At 38.2% G+C, this 15,240-nt stretch overlaps 1 protein-coding gene across 1 annotated transcript in view; it reads left to right on the top strand.

The window, feature by feature from the left end:
- Window positions 1-2,995: 2,995 nt before the first annotated feature.
- Window positions 2,996-15,240, top strand: part of ALDH1A1 (aldehyde dehydrogenase 1 family, member A1) — a 56,261-nt gene continuing 44,016 nt past the window's right edge. The window contains exon 1 of the mRNA XM_006834920.1: window positions 2,996-3,094. Within this exon, the coding sequence (XP_006834983.1) occupies window positions 3,029-3,094 (66 nt within the window). The 5' untranslated portion in view covers window positions 2,996-3,028. The remainder of the gene's footprint in view (window positions 3,095-15,240) is intronic.

Raw genomic sequence — 15,240 nt, 5'->3', positions numbered from 1 at the left:
TGTGCATTTAACCCAGCTTATGCTGAGTAAAATAAGCCAATCATGAAAGGATATTGTATGAGCACATTTATACAAAAAGATAAGCAAAGGCAACTGCATAGAGACCAAATTTTCTTGGTAGTTACCAGGGACAGAAAGGAGGGGGAAAAGTAAGATGGAGGTGATGGTTAAATCATATTGACTAAAGGTAGGGTTACACAGTCTAGTCTTGTAATTGTTGTCAAAAATGTTTACACTTGTAAAAAAAAAAACTGATGGATTGGTACAGTGACAGTAGCCATGTATTCAAGCATAACAACAATTGTGAGAATGGCACTGGACCAGACAGTGTGTCATTCTGTTGTACATAGTGTCATACACGTTGGAGTCAACTAGATGGCACCTAACAACCACAACAACAAAAACTGAATTGGCAAAATTGTGTGGTAGATAGATTAATAACATCAACAAAAAAAAAGCGTAGCTGCTGAGTTTGGTCACCTATAACCAAAGAACCCTTAGGTTCCTTGTTTTGGAGGGTCTTCATGGAACAGTCCAATTAATGGACAAAATAATGTGTTTAATGCTTCTGTTCTACCTCTTACTTCATTGCATAGTGCCTGGGGTCTTAAAAGCTTGCAGTGGTCATCCAAGACACAGCAATTGACTCTATTTGCCTAGGTCCAGTCAACACAGGAAGAAGCAGAGTCAGGAATAGGAGGAGCAAATAGAAGGGATGGCTAATTGCTTCCATGAACAAATGTCCCCTTTTGCCATGAGACCAAGAACTGGATTGTGCTCAGCTATCCATTGCTGAGCAATTTGATCGAAAAACCTTGATTAAAAAAAATCTTGGCTAATAAAGAGCAGAATTTCAAATTCCTATGAAGCCTAGAATTTCTAGACCCATAGAGGGTAACAGACCTCTGAAACAATTGCCCTGAGATAATCTTTCAACCTAAACCCAAAAATACCTCCTGAAGTCAAAACGAACTTGACAGAATGAAAGTCAGCCAGCAAGTAAACAAAAGTGAAAACAATACAGAAGTTTCTAGCTGGTCTTCATGCAGGAAACAAAAAAGAAGCAAGATCCTTGGGAATGGTATTGCTTTAGAATCTAAGCATTTGGGAAAATATAGGCCACAGGACAAATCTGGCTTGATTTACTTACTTGCTTTTGCAAGTAAATTTTAATCAGAACGTACACCCATTCAGTTAGCAAGTGTCTATAATAGCATTCCCATGGCAACTGCGGAGTCCACAGAGACCTTTTGGCCAAGGAATCCCAAAATGTTCATTCTTTAGCCCTTTGTAGGAAAAGTTCACCTATCTCTGCCTTCCATTAATGAAAGATTAAACTTGAGTATTTTCAAGGGTAGCGCTCTGGTAGCGTAGTGGTTACGAATCGGGCTGCTAACCTCAAGGTCAGCAGTTTGAAACTACTAGTGGTTCCGCAGGAAAAGATGAGGCTTTCTGTTCCCGTAAAGATTTACAGCCTCAGAAACTCTGTGCAGGGTTTATGAGTTAGAACCGACTCCAACAACAACAATATTCATTCAAAGAACCAAAGCAGTCAACTGCTGAACCCTATCTGGAAAGTCTCATAAGGAGAGGAAGGAAAGGCAAATAAATAGCTCTAAGACCAGAGTTTTGGAGTCACACTGGCCTGAGGTCAAACTCTGACTTTGCATTTTTTAGTTCTGTGATTAGGAGCAACTTCCTTACTCTCCCCACATCTGTAAATTGGGGATTCCAAATAAGGATTGTCAGAAAAATCAGGTTCCTGTACCTGATTTGGAATAACTATTCAATAACTCTTAGGTCCCTTTCTAAATCCAGTACTCAGAGGAGCTGGCAATTTTCACTTAAAAAAAGAAAAATGCTATTCTTAACAGAGTTAAGAACATCTAAACATTTTTACCTTGTTCCCATTGTAACTTTCCCCAACGCTTTCATATAATAAAATACTGCCCTTACAATGGGAAGAATACAGTTAACAAGTATCTTTTTTTTTAATGTTCCCAGCTTGAAACATTCACTTTAAGAATGTGAATCATTTGGGAATTCTGTTTAAATGGTTCCTTGTACAATTGCTTATGTCAATAGTGGTAAATACTGGCAAATTCCGTAGCCAGAAGTTGAGTTTTAACAGATGATATTGTTGTTGTTGCTAAGTGCCGTCTAGCCGTCGAGTTGGTTTCGATTCACAGGGATCCTATATAGCGTTTACAAGGAGCAGCTGGTAGGTTTGAACTGCCAATACTGTGGTTAGCAGTCCAGTGCTTACCGTATAGCAGCATACCAGAACTACAAATGACATTACCATATTGCTAATTGTGCTGGTGGCGTAGGACAGAGTACTTTTGAGTCACCTAAAAATCGCACTGACTTTTATAAAATAAGATATAAAATGAAAATAATTTAGAGTTTATGAAATCACAGTAGGCCTACTTATCTAGCACTGAAAAAAACTGCAAGATTGATCTGATTTATTTTTTTAAAAGTTGAGTTGAGGCAGGGTCTAGAAAGAGGACCTTTCTTTGCCAAACAACACCCTGGCCAAGGTCCCGTCTTCTTCATTAGCTATTGAGAACAAGTGCCCTTTTAGAATCTTTTTTAATCCTTATAGTCTCTGATTCCAAGTCAGAGAATGGAAAGTTACATAGTAGCATGAAAAGACCAAAAAAAAAACCACACCAAAAAACAATGATAATAACTGGCCTTTGAGACCAGAGCAGCTGTGCTGCATACCCGTATCACAGATTTCGGCTTTGTAAATTAATTCATCTGCAAATAGTACATTGTCTCCAGATGCTGCATCCATGCTAGAATGCTGGTTTCATAAGGATTTAAGTTTTAAGTTAAAGGCTTCCTGCTGTAGGTGTTACAAGTAAGTAGTGTTGTTTTCTTTTAGCTCCAAGTTTGTTCATCCAATCATATCCCAGTATGCAAATCAACCTTAGCCCTTTCCGATAAAAAGGAACAACTAAATCTAAGAGCTCTACCAGAAGCTGAGCCTGTCACCTGTATTTCAGGAGCCTTAGCAGAAATGTCGTCTTCAGGCATGCCAGAGTTACCTGTCCCACTCGCTAATTTGAAGATTCAACACACTAAGGTCAGTACAGTTTCTATTTGCTGCTCTACGACGGGTTTATGAAAACTACATTTACTTTAAAACATAAAAAGGTCAACTTAAGTAAACTTGTGTAAAAAACCCTTGGAAATATAAAACAACAAAAGCTTGTCAAATGCAGATCTGGGTTTTGTGTCCTGCTCAAATGGTGAATTGTAATCAGACCAGACAACTTTGCATGAATTATTTTCTTAAAATGTTTCAAGTGAAGGGAATTTATCTTCTGCATGAAACGTTCTTGTGGCAGGACTCTGGATTTTATTGAGCAGTTCTATTAATTTCAGCATAGCCTGGGGAAATGTATGATTAGAGAGGCAAATATTTGCCCAGAGAAACTTATTTGAAAGAGCCACACTAGTGGGAAATAATAAAAAAAAGAGAGAGAGAGAGAGAGAGAGAGAGAGAGAGAACCACAGAGCATGTTGAAATAGCAGGATGTTTTTACATGCAAATCAAATGACCTAAGTCTGATAATTGGAGGAAAGCTCCCCATTTCCAAAACCCGCAAATGGACTGGATCATTTAGCACATTTTGGGAAAGACAGCATTCATATTTATTTCTTTAAACAAGTTTGTTACCATTGGGTGCGAATGCATAATCGTTGACTGGTAAATATTTATAGGAACCAGAATCCACACTTAAAAAACTAGGAAATGGATCCTTTTAAGGTCATTCTGAGATTATCTCTGAATTTTGTCTCTTTCTCATTGTCTGCTTTCCTGGCAGAATCTAGAACTTAAAAAAAAAAAAAAAAAAAAAAAATGTTCCTGCTCCAAATCACTTTAAAGTTAGCTTTATGGTGTGATGCAGAAGACAGGGTAAGAAATGAACTCAAGAGAGAGCTACTTTCTTTTCTGAATTAATCATTGAAAAACCAAGAGCATTTGAATTTAATGATAAAGAAAAGTCTCCACTACTGTTGATTCATTTCCTGATTTAAAATTGTGGGTGATGTTGAAATCTTAAGATCTGTTATATTTTCATTTTCACAAGCACAATGAATGTTGAAGTTGTTCAACTGACTGGATCTTTTCCTTAAGAAAGTGTAAGCAAAGATCAGATTGTCTTTAACATAAATATCCCAAGCTATAAAGCTTATCAAGATATTGTTTTCACATGATTTATTAGAAGAATGTTTACACCACTTCATTTTATTACAAATAGGAACAGGAAAACTGAGGTGAATCCAAACTCTCAAAGGTTTGTCAAAAGATGACAAGACTCCAGTCTCCCCCACTTTCTTACCTAAGGTTGTTATTCACAAGATATTAACAATTTTCAAAACACCAGAGTTTTATGTTTTTTGCGTGTGTGTGGTTTTTGTTTGTTTGTTTGTTTTTTATTGGTAGTCTGAATGTCACTTTGGGGCAAAAACAAGTTTGCAGAAGTGTGTAAAGTTTTGTTTGCATTTGTGTTTCAAGGAAGCTTTATTGTGAGCTACTACTATTGTCAAATTGTTATTGTTGTTAAGTGCCTCCGAGTCAATTAGGGTTTCCAAAGAGCAGCTGGTAAGCTTGAACCACCAACCTTGCAGTTCAAATGATTTTGCAGTCTGATGCATTAGCCCACAGCGCCACATCAGGACTGTTAAACTAGTCACATTTAATTGTTATTAGGAGTCCTGGTGTGGTGCTGTAAGATAAGCACTGGACTACTAATCATTAGGTAAGCAGTTCAAACCCACCATCCGCTCCTTGGAAATGCTATATACTATGAGATAGAACTAACTCCATAGCACTTAACCATAGTTATTAAGTAAATAAGGAACAGTGCTAGACAAATAAGATGATCCTTAAAAATCTTACAAGTCCATATGTGGTGGTCCCTTATCACAGAAAGATGTTTTTAAGTTTGAAATCTCCTGTCCACTTAAACATCATTGCAAAAGTATGGCCCTCTAGGAAAACAAGTGACCTAAGTCTTCAAGAGAAAGTGAGATTCAAAGAGCAGGCATTTGCACTTGCTTTTAGGAATGATTCTTAAAATATCCCATTTTAATATATCTTAAATGTATTTAATGTATCTTAAAAATATCCAATGCCAGTTGGTGAATTTTTGTTGCTCACATATCTAAATAAATCTGGTTTTTGTTCAGATAGCATTTTATTGTTTGATTTATTGGCTTCAGCATTTTCACACTTGGGAGGATACCAGTTATGTATGTAATTAAATCTAAATGGCTGGGTTTTTTCAGATGCCAGGCACTTTGTATTTTCTTTTTACCGTGTCCCGCCAAAGAACTGTTGTGGACTTGCACTTGTAAGAGGAGTTTGGAAAAGTGATGATTGCTAACTGAGTTTCCTGGTTGCAGACCAAGTAAGCAAGTCTTTTAGAGAATATGAGGAGTTAACCATTTGTGGTCAGCTCCTAAATGAAACTATTCTCTTATTATTTTAATGTCCTTCTTTGTTTATCACTAGAATAAAGTTGGTGGGGCAAATTGGAAAGAAAAGGTAAGCAGGATTGAGTAACAAGATTATTACAACTATGGTCTAAATGCAACATACTCTCAAGCTTAAAATTGCTTTTCCCTAAAACAAAAGAAGTCATTGATGCATTCCGTTTATGACTTATTCTCTTGTACGGTGTGATTATTTTGTTATTAGAGTGGATAAAACAGAGATCTGAGTTGAAAAAGTAGTTTCTAAAATGATACTAGAGTTTTTGAAATTTAAACCCTCAATAGCATCATTATAATACACATAACCTCAGATCTTATCCCTCCTCTTGTTGTTTCCCCACCTTCCAATGTCATATGAACTCACATCTGCCAACCCAACTGTTTTATTGACCCTTTAAGTGAAGAACTCATGAGAAAATTGAGACATCTTTGGGAAAATTACCCTACCGCTCTCTGACTTCATTTACTTAGGTGGAAAATGAGGATGGTAAAGATAGTGATTTCTTTAGGTGGATAAAAGCATTTAATGAGTTTAATGCATGCAAAGCGATTGGAATGGTGCCTGGCATGTGAGAAGTGATTGATTAATGTTAGTTATCCTTGTCCTGTTTATTTTTCAGAATCCTTTCCAGTTTTTCCAGAATTTTCTTTTGCCCAACCTTTCCCAGGCTGCTTTCCCACAAATGTTCCTCTCACCTCATTCTCTTCTACTTTTTCTGTCACTCTTTCTTGCACAGTCATGCCTTACATGACAAGGATTTCAGTGGAGCGAAGATCCTATGGTTTAAGCAGGATTTTAGGGATGAAGAATTTTCGTGTGCAGGATTTGGTAACTGTTTATTTTCCATCTTTGCAACATTGTCTTTTGCCTGAAAAGTAAAGGAAAAAAAAGAGAAAAGAAAAGATCCAAGAAGAAAGCTTTTCCAGAAATTATTTCAGCCCTAAAAATGTTAACTCCACTTAACTCTGAAACTTGATTCATTCAACAACAATTTGCTCCTGCTGAAATACGGTCATTCAGTTATCTCTTAGTTCCATTTTTTCCTAGAATCTTTTGAAGCCCCTTCATAGGTCTTCATCAGCTAATAACCTTTCTCATACATGCAGTAATTAGTTAAAATTAACCCATGTTTACTCTGTGCCAGGGACTGTATTAAGTTTTTAACTGTGATTTTATTTAATCCTCACAATAATCCTGTGAGGAGGTTACTCCCATTTCATAGATTAGAAAACTAAGACACAGAATCACTGTGCCACAGGGCTCTTTTGAATAGCTAAATAATTTGTCTAAATTACTGAGGCAGCTAGTAGAGGCCGAGCTAGAATTTGAATTCCAGCAACAATCGAAGTCCTCATAGCAGAAAGTGACTTGTTTAAGGTCAATACAGCTACTTGGGACAGCATATTGCCAGAATCCTCTTTGTCCTTTATTCTGTCTGATTTTCTTTTGTCCATTCCTGATTACTGGAGAGGGCTTGACCATGAGCTTTTCCAGCTGCTGCTCAGCTGTTCTCAGGCCAGCAGCAGGAAGTTTTTGCTGCCAGTTCAGAAAAAAAGAGGTGAACAATAGGGAATGTTGGAAGCAAACATGGTTTTAACTTTGATCAGAGGTGGAGTTGGAGCTGGGAGAGTCCTGGATGCAGAGGACTTTGAAATAGGTATACTATTTCTATGCAAATTAAATTTTTTTTTTTTTTAAACTTCTGTAGAGTACATTCTGGCTGGAAGAAGGGTGTGTTTTCCAGAATTATTATTTAATGTTTCTGGGTTAAAGGAATACTTTTGACAAAGCAGAGTTATGAATCATTAAGCACTTTGTGCTAGACACGATTCTAAATGTTTTTCTTTTTTTCACTGTCATCTCTTCTTTTGAAGGACCCCTGGTAGCATAGTGGATTATGAGTTGGACTGCTAATCGCAAAGTCAGCAGTTCTAATCTACCAGCCGCACCATGGGAGAAAGTTGTGACTCTCTGCTCTCATAAAGATTTATAGCCTCAGAAACCCTATACAGGGTCGTTATGAGTTGGAACCAATCCAATGGTGCACATCCACCACCACCACCACCATCATCACTATAATCTCTTGTGAAGGAGCTCGGATGGCGTAGTGTGTTACAAGTTGGGTTGCTTAACACAAGGTCACCAGTTCGAATCTACCAGCCATTCTGAGGTTTTCTTCCCTCATAAATATTTACAACCTTGGAAACCCTATACAGGGGTGCTATGAGTCTGGACTGATTCCACAGCACAGAACCACCACAATCTCGTGTTCAATTCTTACAACAAATTCAGACCACATGTACTTCCCAAAATTTATGTTCTTCACTCATTTCAGTCTATACCCTCCACCTCATCCTTTCTCCTTTTCCCCCCTCACTTTATTTAATAAGTAATTGAGTGGCTGTTCTGTGCTAATTCCCATATAAGCAGGCAAATATGTTTCTTGCTTCATGAGGCATATATTCTAAAAGTGTGTAGCGGGAGGAACGGAGCCCAGAACAAGGAAGAAGTGAATCCTTTAATTGCATATTATGGTCATTCTAAATACCAAAAGCTTAAACGTATGAAGGGAAGAGCTTACTTTTGATGAGGTTGTTATGGAGAATCTCTTTCAGAAAGGGGCATTTAAGGTGAAACTGAGGAATACAGAGAATACGGTTGTCATGTCGACTGGGGAAAGCCACAAAGATCCACGTGATGATAATAACGTAAAGATCCTGAAGACAATAACTTCATATGTTTAAGGAACTATCAAAAAGCTAATGTAGCTGAAGTGAATGAGCAAGAGAGAGACGGGATGAGATGAACCAAAAGATAGAGTCTGGGACCAGATTAGCTGATGGGTTTTATTTAAGGGAAACCACTAAGGGGTATTAGGACAGTATTTATATTCAAGACAAAGCTGACTGTGCTGGCCACAGCTTTTATTTGAGATACTTTCTCAAATTTCTTCTGAGGGAAATCAATTCTGTTTGCTTGTAGCCTGGAAGCAGTTGGACAAATAGATGGACGGGTGCATGGTGCAATTGTTTAATGCAATAAACCTGGCTTTGATTCCCTGTTCTCCTACTTACTTAATGTTATAATCTTGTCTGAGATGAGTGTCTCTCTGAGTTTCAGTTCTCTTATCAGTAAATTGGGAAGAATAATTACAACTCTGGAGAGGGGCTGTGAGGATTAAAGGAAGTAATTTGTGGAAAGTGCCTGACGTGTCCTCTTGTGCCTTCAGCTGTCTCCCCCCCAAAATGACTCCAAGAAGTCTAAAATTATTCAGTCCTTAGGAGTCCTGGTGTGGTGCTGTGGGCTAATGTGTCTGGCTACAACATCGTTTGAACTGCAAGGTTGGTGGTCTAAACTCACCAGCTGCTCCTTGGCAACCCTATACAGGGTCATTATGGGTCACAATCAACTTGACGGCACTTAACAACAACAACAGTTTGTAGATGGGAATCCTGGTGTGGTGCTGTGGGGTAAAGCACTGGACTGCAATGCCAGTTTGAACCACAAGGTTGGAGGTTCAGACTTACCAGCCACTCCTTGGAAACCCTATACAGGGTCACTGTGATCAGAACCAACTCAACAGCCCTAAACAACAACAACAATTATAGATGAGAAATATATTTGTATTGCTTTGCACAATTCAACACTGCTTTCCTGAATAGTAAAACCTGAAAAAGCCAGAACCGATGTAAGGTGGACACCTGTCAGAGAAGGACAACTCAAATCTTTTCCAGAAAATAGAGAGTGATAGGAAAGTGATGACTGTAACCTGCCAAAGGCAGAAAACTTGTGAGACCCAGAAAGAAAAAGGCAGAACCATTGAATTCTGGCTCTCAGAGGTTCACTGTATTTATCTCATTTGGAGCTCATAGCTGCCTACTGGCTTGGAACAAAAAATATTATTACTATTATTTCAGTATTAGTATTTTAAAGCTGTGGAAACTGAGCCCAGACAATTTAAGTGACTTCCTCAATTCCACCTAGCTCATAAGTGGCAGTTGGATTCTGAATCTTCTCATCTCAGATCTAATGATTTTCCACATGATTTTGTATTTTCCCCTAAATCCTAAAATGAGTGGTTCTCTCAAAACTCATTGGATTGTCTCTACCCAATGCTTCCTCATCTGTTGTATCACTTGCATTTTCATTCTTTAACTCTGTGAGAGAATACAATTTTGAATGATGAGAGAGAATGAGAGATGGTTTGGGTACTGGATCCCCAATCTAGATGGGTCAACAGGGAGAAAGTATTCTATAGTTTCAGTATTCAAATTTGGATGCACACATGAGTCATTTAGGGTTCTTTTTGAAATGTCGATTCTAACTTCTACATTGTTTAACCATATTTTAAGTTTGTTGATGCTATTCAAGAAATGACCTGCTGGCCAGCAGCAGTGGTCTAAGAGTTTGGGGTCAGCCTTTGAATTTACCTGCAGTGACCACTATCTTCTGGTTACTTAGGGAACAAGTTTCCAGTTCCTCCCAGAAACTCAACCACACCCAGGCAGATCAGAGTGACTTCCTCTTCAGAATCTGAATCATTCATTAATGTAGCTCCTTGGAGATAAGCACTAGAATATTAATACTTGAATGATTGAAGTGTTTGTCTGTGATGTTAAATATTTTTCATTTTAAGGACAAGCCACATTTTACATCAGCCCACAACTGAGGACACTTAGGACATTTTACATCAACCCATAACTGAGGACTTGCCTGTTGTGGTTGTTATTAAATGCCATTGAGTTTCTGAGGAGCAGCTGGTGGGTTGGGACAGCTGACCTTTTGGTTCACAGTCCAGTGCTGATCTTATAGCACCACATAGCTTCGGGAAAACCTAATCAACAAAGGTACTAAAACAAATAATACATATCTGCAGAGTCCTGGTGTGGGGCTGTAGGGTGAAACACTGGGCCGCAAGGTTGCTGTGAACCACAAGGTCAGCAGTTCAAACCGACCAACCACTCCTTGGAAAATCTGGGACCCTATGAGTCGAGACTGACCCGACGGCACTTAACAATATCTCTAGAAAGGACATTATACCTATTCACAAGGACTCTGGGTACAATCAGTTTTCACATGATTTTATTTTGTTTTTTTAGCATGGACATCACCTAGGAATTGATCTATTGCCAAAATGATAGGCTGGTTAAGATAACTATTATCTTCAGAGTGATTCAAAGGTGAGTTTTGCTGTTGTTTTTAGTTGCTGACAAATTGATTCTGCTCATGATGCATGGTGACTCCTTGTGTGTCAGAGCAGAATCATGCTCCAACAGAGTTTTTCCATGGATGATTTTTCAAAAGATCACCAGTCTTTCCTTCTGAAGTACCTCTGGTGGACTCAAACGTTCAAGTTTTTTAGTTGAGCAGGATTACCTCAATGACTCAGAAGTGGCTTGGTTAATCTATAGGATGTTGTAATACCAGTCAGAATAAAAGACTCCTCATGGGAATATGGCATTCTTAAAACAGAGGTATACTTGTCTCAAAATTGCAATCATCTGGCATAAAATAATAGTGGTGGTGGTGGTGATTTGAGTTTTCAGGTGGTCAGGAAATGCATTACATGTTTACCAGATTTAAGTGGCAGCTTTGATAGAGCCATGTTCAAAAGAAGTTGAGTAATGATTGCTTCCTAAGCAAATATCCAATTGAAATTCACTTCTGAAAAAAAGAATGATAATAATAAATATTTGCACAAATCTGGATTTTTTATATCACTGGTGTGGTTTGAGTGTGTTTGTGTATGCATATGTATAAAAATTCCACACAATTATAGACATAACTTATAAAGGATTGAAGGAGTTGCTAATATTTAGGTTCCTGGTGTGCTGCTGTAGGATCAGAACTAGACTGGGAACCACAAAGTTGACAGTTCAAAGCCACCAACTGTTCCTCAGAAACCCTATGTATGGACTGGGTCAGTATGAGTCAGAATTGATTCAATGGCACTTAACAACAACAGTATTACAATATTTTTGATATATGTATTATAATGTTGGAATACTTAATGGAAATTTGTTCAATGGGAATAGAAACAGATATTGCAGCTCTGAAAACTACCTGTAAGCAGGCACTTCATCCACCTCCGGCCCTATTAGCTGACTTTTTCACCTCCTTTCCCAGTACTTTTTAAGAACTTGAAGGTATACAAATATATTACAATCAACTAAATTATGCCCTACATTTGACATTTTCATTAAAGCAAAGAGGATTTTACATGCAAGCAATTGTATTATACATTTTGATACTGGAAAATAACGGATATATACAGAACTTTCTAGTACTTCTATATGTTACCTCTTTAATACAAGTCATATTTAATATAGCAAGCTTGTTGGCAATTATGTTTGTTATTTATGGTGCAAAGCAAAATTGTGACATAACTGAAATCCTTTGGTATCTTTTCTTTCTTTCCTGACTGAAATGAAAAGACTGGAGAAATTTTCAAACAAGGTTTTGTTTTGTTTTTTTAAGAAAATAAAAAAAGTATATGTTCATATTACTGAAGACAGATTGTAATAGAAAACAGAAATGAAAAAAAAATTGTATTTCTCGTCTTTTGTTTTGGTCACTCTATCATTTTGTTTTCATTATTTGACTACTTTTAAATATTTTTCCTCCCATTGGCTGTTTCTTCCTTAATGTCCTTATAATATTTTCTACTTTGAATCCCCATGTTTTTCTTTGGTCCATCAGATTTTATTGAAAGCAGTTCCAGTAAGCTCCAAGGCTGTCCTTCCAGAAATCTAGCTTTGATTCCCTAAAATGTTTTAACACCTCACCAACTTATATTCAGAATATCTTTTATTATTCATCCCTTATCTCTTCTCCCACCACCATGGTCTTTGGTGCCTGGTGGCACATGGACTGACCACTGCTGTTGACCAAAAGGTTGATGTTTCTAAACTAACCTACCACTTTTCAGGAGAACGATGAGGCAGTTGACTTGATGCAGGTCTATTCTGTCCTATAGGGCCATTATAAATCCTGGTAACACAGTGGTTAAAGTACCCAGTTGCAAACCAAAAGAATTGCAGTTGGAATCCAGCACCCTCTTCTCTAGAGAAAGATGTGAGTCTGCTCCCATAAAGATTATAGCCTTGAAAACCATGTGGGGCAGTTCTGTTATATCCAATAGGGTTCCTATGAGTTGGAGCTGATTTGATGCCAATGGGTTTTGAGGTTAACCCTAAAAAAGACTTATGAATTTACAACACTTATTACTTGTAGAGTCCTTGAGTGGTACAAATGGCTAACACAATCAAAAAGTTGGAGGGTTGAGTCCAACCTCAGAAGAAAATCCCACTGACCTTCTATTTCCAGATAAATCACTCATTGAGAACGCTATGAAATACATCTCTACAGATACACATGGGATTTTGATAAGTCAAAATCTATTGATGGCAACTATTTTTTGCTTGTTTGTTTTTATTTTATAATCACTCCCTAGTTAGAAACTTTGGAGTCCTGGTGTGGCACTGTGGGATAAAGCACTGGACCACAAGGTTGGTTTGAACCATAAGGCTGGTGGTTCAAACTCATCAGCTGCTCCTTGGAAACCGTATACAGGGTTGCTATGAGTTGGAACCGACTCGATGACACTTAACAACAACAATTTAGCAACCCAGGTTCTTAAGCTTAGAAATTCACCCAGCTGACAAAAAAAATAAAAATAAAAAAGAAGAAGAATCTCATCATAGTCCTTTTCTCTTGGAAATACTTGTGCACTGAAAATGTGATCTCTGAAAATCTCTCTGCCACCAAGAAAGCATTAACTTATAGGATAGGGCTTTGAGTCTGTCTATTCTGGTCTGGCCCCTGCTAAGAATTTGCATTTCCACCTCAGATATACTGAATCTGAGACTACATTTTAAATGTTTTTATTCAGTTTATCAGGGATGGAACGGAAAATGCTCAGCAGGAGGTCAAACCCTGCTACAGGGTGAAGTGGCTGAGTTGCGGCAGTCTAGAGATAATTGTGAATTTAGGGCTCCCTGTGCATCTCTGAAGGAGCTCTGGTGGCATAGTGGATTCCACAGTGGTTGTTAATCACCACGCTGGTCAATGGTTCAAACCTACCATCCACTCCTTGGGAGAGAGATGAGGCTGTATGCTTCTGTGAAGATCTACATTCTTAGATTTTATGATTTGGAATGGATTCCATGATCATGGATTTGGTTTGGTTTTGAGTATTAAAGCAATTCAAGAACTCTGGTTTTTAGCCATAATCTTTATTTTGTTCATTAGGTAAATTCTGCTTATTGCAAGCCAGAAATATTTTGAAGAAAGTGTTCATTTATTTGGATGTGTAACATTATACCAAAGGCGTTAAGATATATTGACTTTGACTTTGGAAAGGCTTTTTTTTTTTAATTGTGACTTACTCTTGAACACTAAATTTAAGCCAGTAAAGAGCTACTTTATCAGATGCTATACGATACATCTTTCAAAATCACTGATATACATAACATTTAAAGAATAAAAAGTGGCGTTGTGGGTTAATGCACCAGACTGCAAAGTTGTTTAAACTATAAGATCGATGGTTCAAGCTCACTAGTTGCCCCTTGGAAACCCTATACAGGGTCGCTGTGGGCTGAAAGCAACTTGATGGCACTTAACAAAACAACAAATATAATACATCTTTTAAAATCTGGTGTACATCAAATTTACAGAATAAAAAGCACTTTTAAAGTTATCTCAACATCCCCAGTGATTGCTTTCCCACACAGGAAATACTGGAAGTCCAAGAGTATGCCTATCAGTTTTCATCAGCCACTTTCAACTCATGGCAGCCCCATGTATGTCAGAGTAGAAACGTGCTCCACAGGGTTTTCAATGGCTTATTTTTTGGAAGTACATCATTAGGTCATTTTTCAAGATGCTTCTGGGTGGATTTGAACTACCAGTCTTTCTATTAATAGCTTCATGTGTTAACTGTTTGTCTACCTGGGAACACCAGGGTATATATAAACCAGTTACAAACAAGTCAATTTCGACTTATGATGACCAGTGTATGCAGAGTAGAACTACCTCCATGAGATTTTCCTGGCGGTGACCTTTCAGAAACACATTGCCAAGCTTTTTTTCTGAGGTGATTCTGAGTGAGTACAAACCACCAATCTCTTGTTAGAGCCCAGTGCCTAACTGTGTGCTCCACCCACTAGAGTATGCATGTTGTTGTTGTTGTTGTTAAGTGCCGTCGAGTCGGTTCCGACCCATAGCGACCCTGCATGTTAAGTGCCATCAATTTGGTTCGGCCTCATCTCGACCCTGTGGAGGGTTTCTGAGGAGCGCTTGGTGGGTATGAACCACCAACCTTGTGGTAAGCAGTCCAGTGCTTATCATACAGTACCACACCAGAACTCCATAGAGTATGCATGTTGTTGTTTAGTGCCATTGAGTCGGTTCCAACCCATAGCAACTCTGTATGTTGTTGTTGTTGTTGTTGTTGTTGTTGTTGTTGTTAAGTACCGTCGAGTCAAAACCACCATAGCGACCCTGTACAGGGTTTCCGAGGCTGTAGATCTTTACAGGAGTAGAAAGCCTCATCTTTCTCCCGCAGAGCAGCTGGTAGTTTCGAACTGCTGACCACAAGGTTCGCAGCCCAATTCGTAACCACTGCGCTACCAGAGCTGCTCTTAGCAACTCTATATTGTTGTTGTTGTTGTTGTTAAGTGCCATCGAGTCGGGTCCGACCCATAGCGACCCTGTACAGGGTTTCC

Source organism: Chrysochloris asiatica, unplaced genomic scaffold (assembly GCF_000296735.1).
Source record: "Chrysochloris asiatica unplaced genomic scaffold, ChrAsi1.0 scaffold00014, whole genome shotgun sequence".
In the NCBI taxonomy this organism is placed as follows: Eukaryota; Metazoa; Chordata; class Mammalia; order Afrosoricida; family Chrysochloridae; genus Chrysochloris; species Chrysochloris asiatica.
The sequence above is the reverse complement of the archived record's forward strand: the minus strand, read 5'-3'. Positions and strand labels throughout refer to the sequence as shown.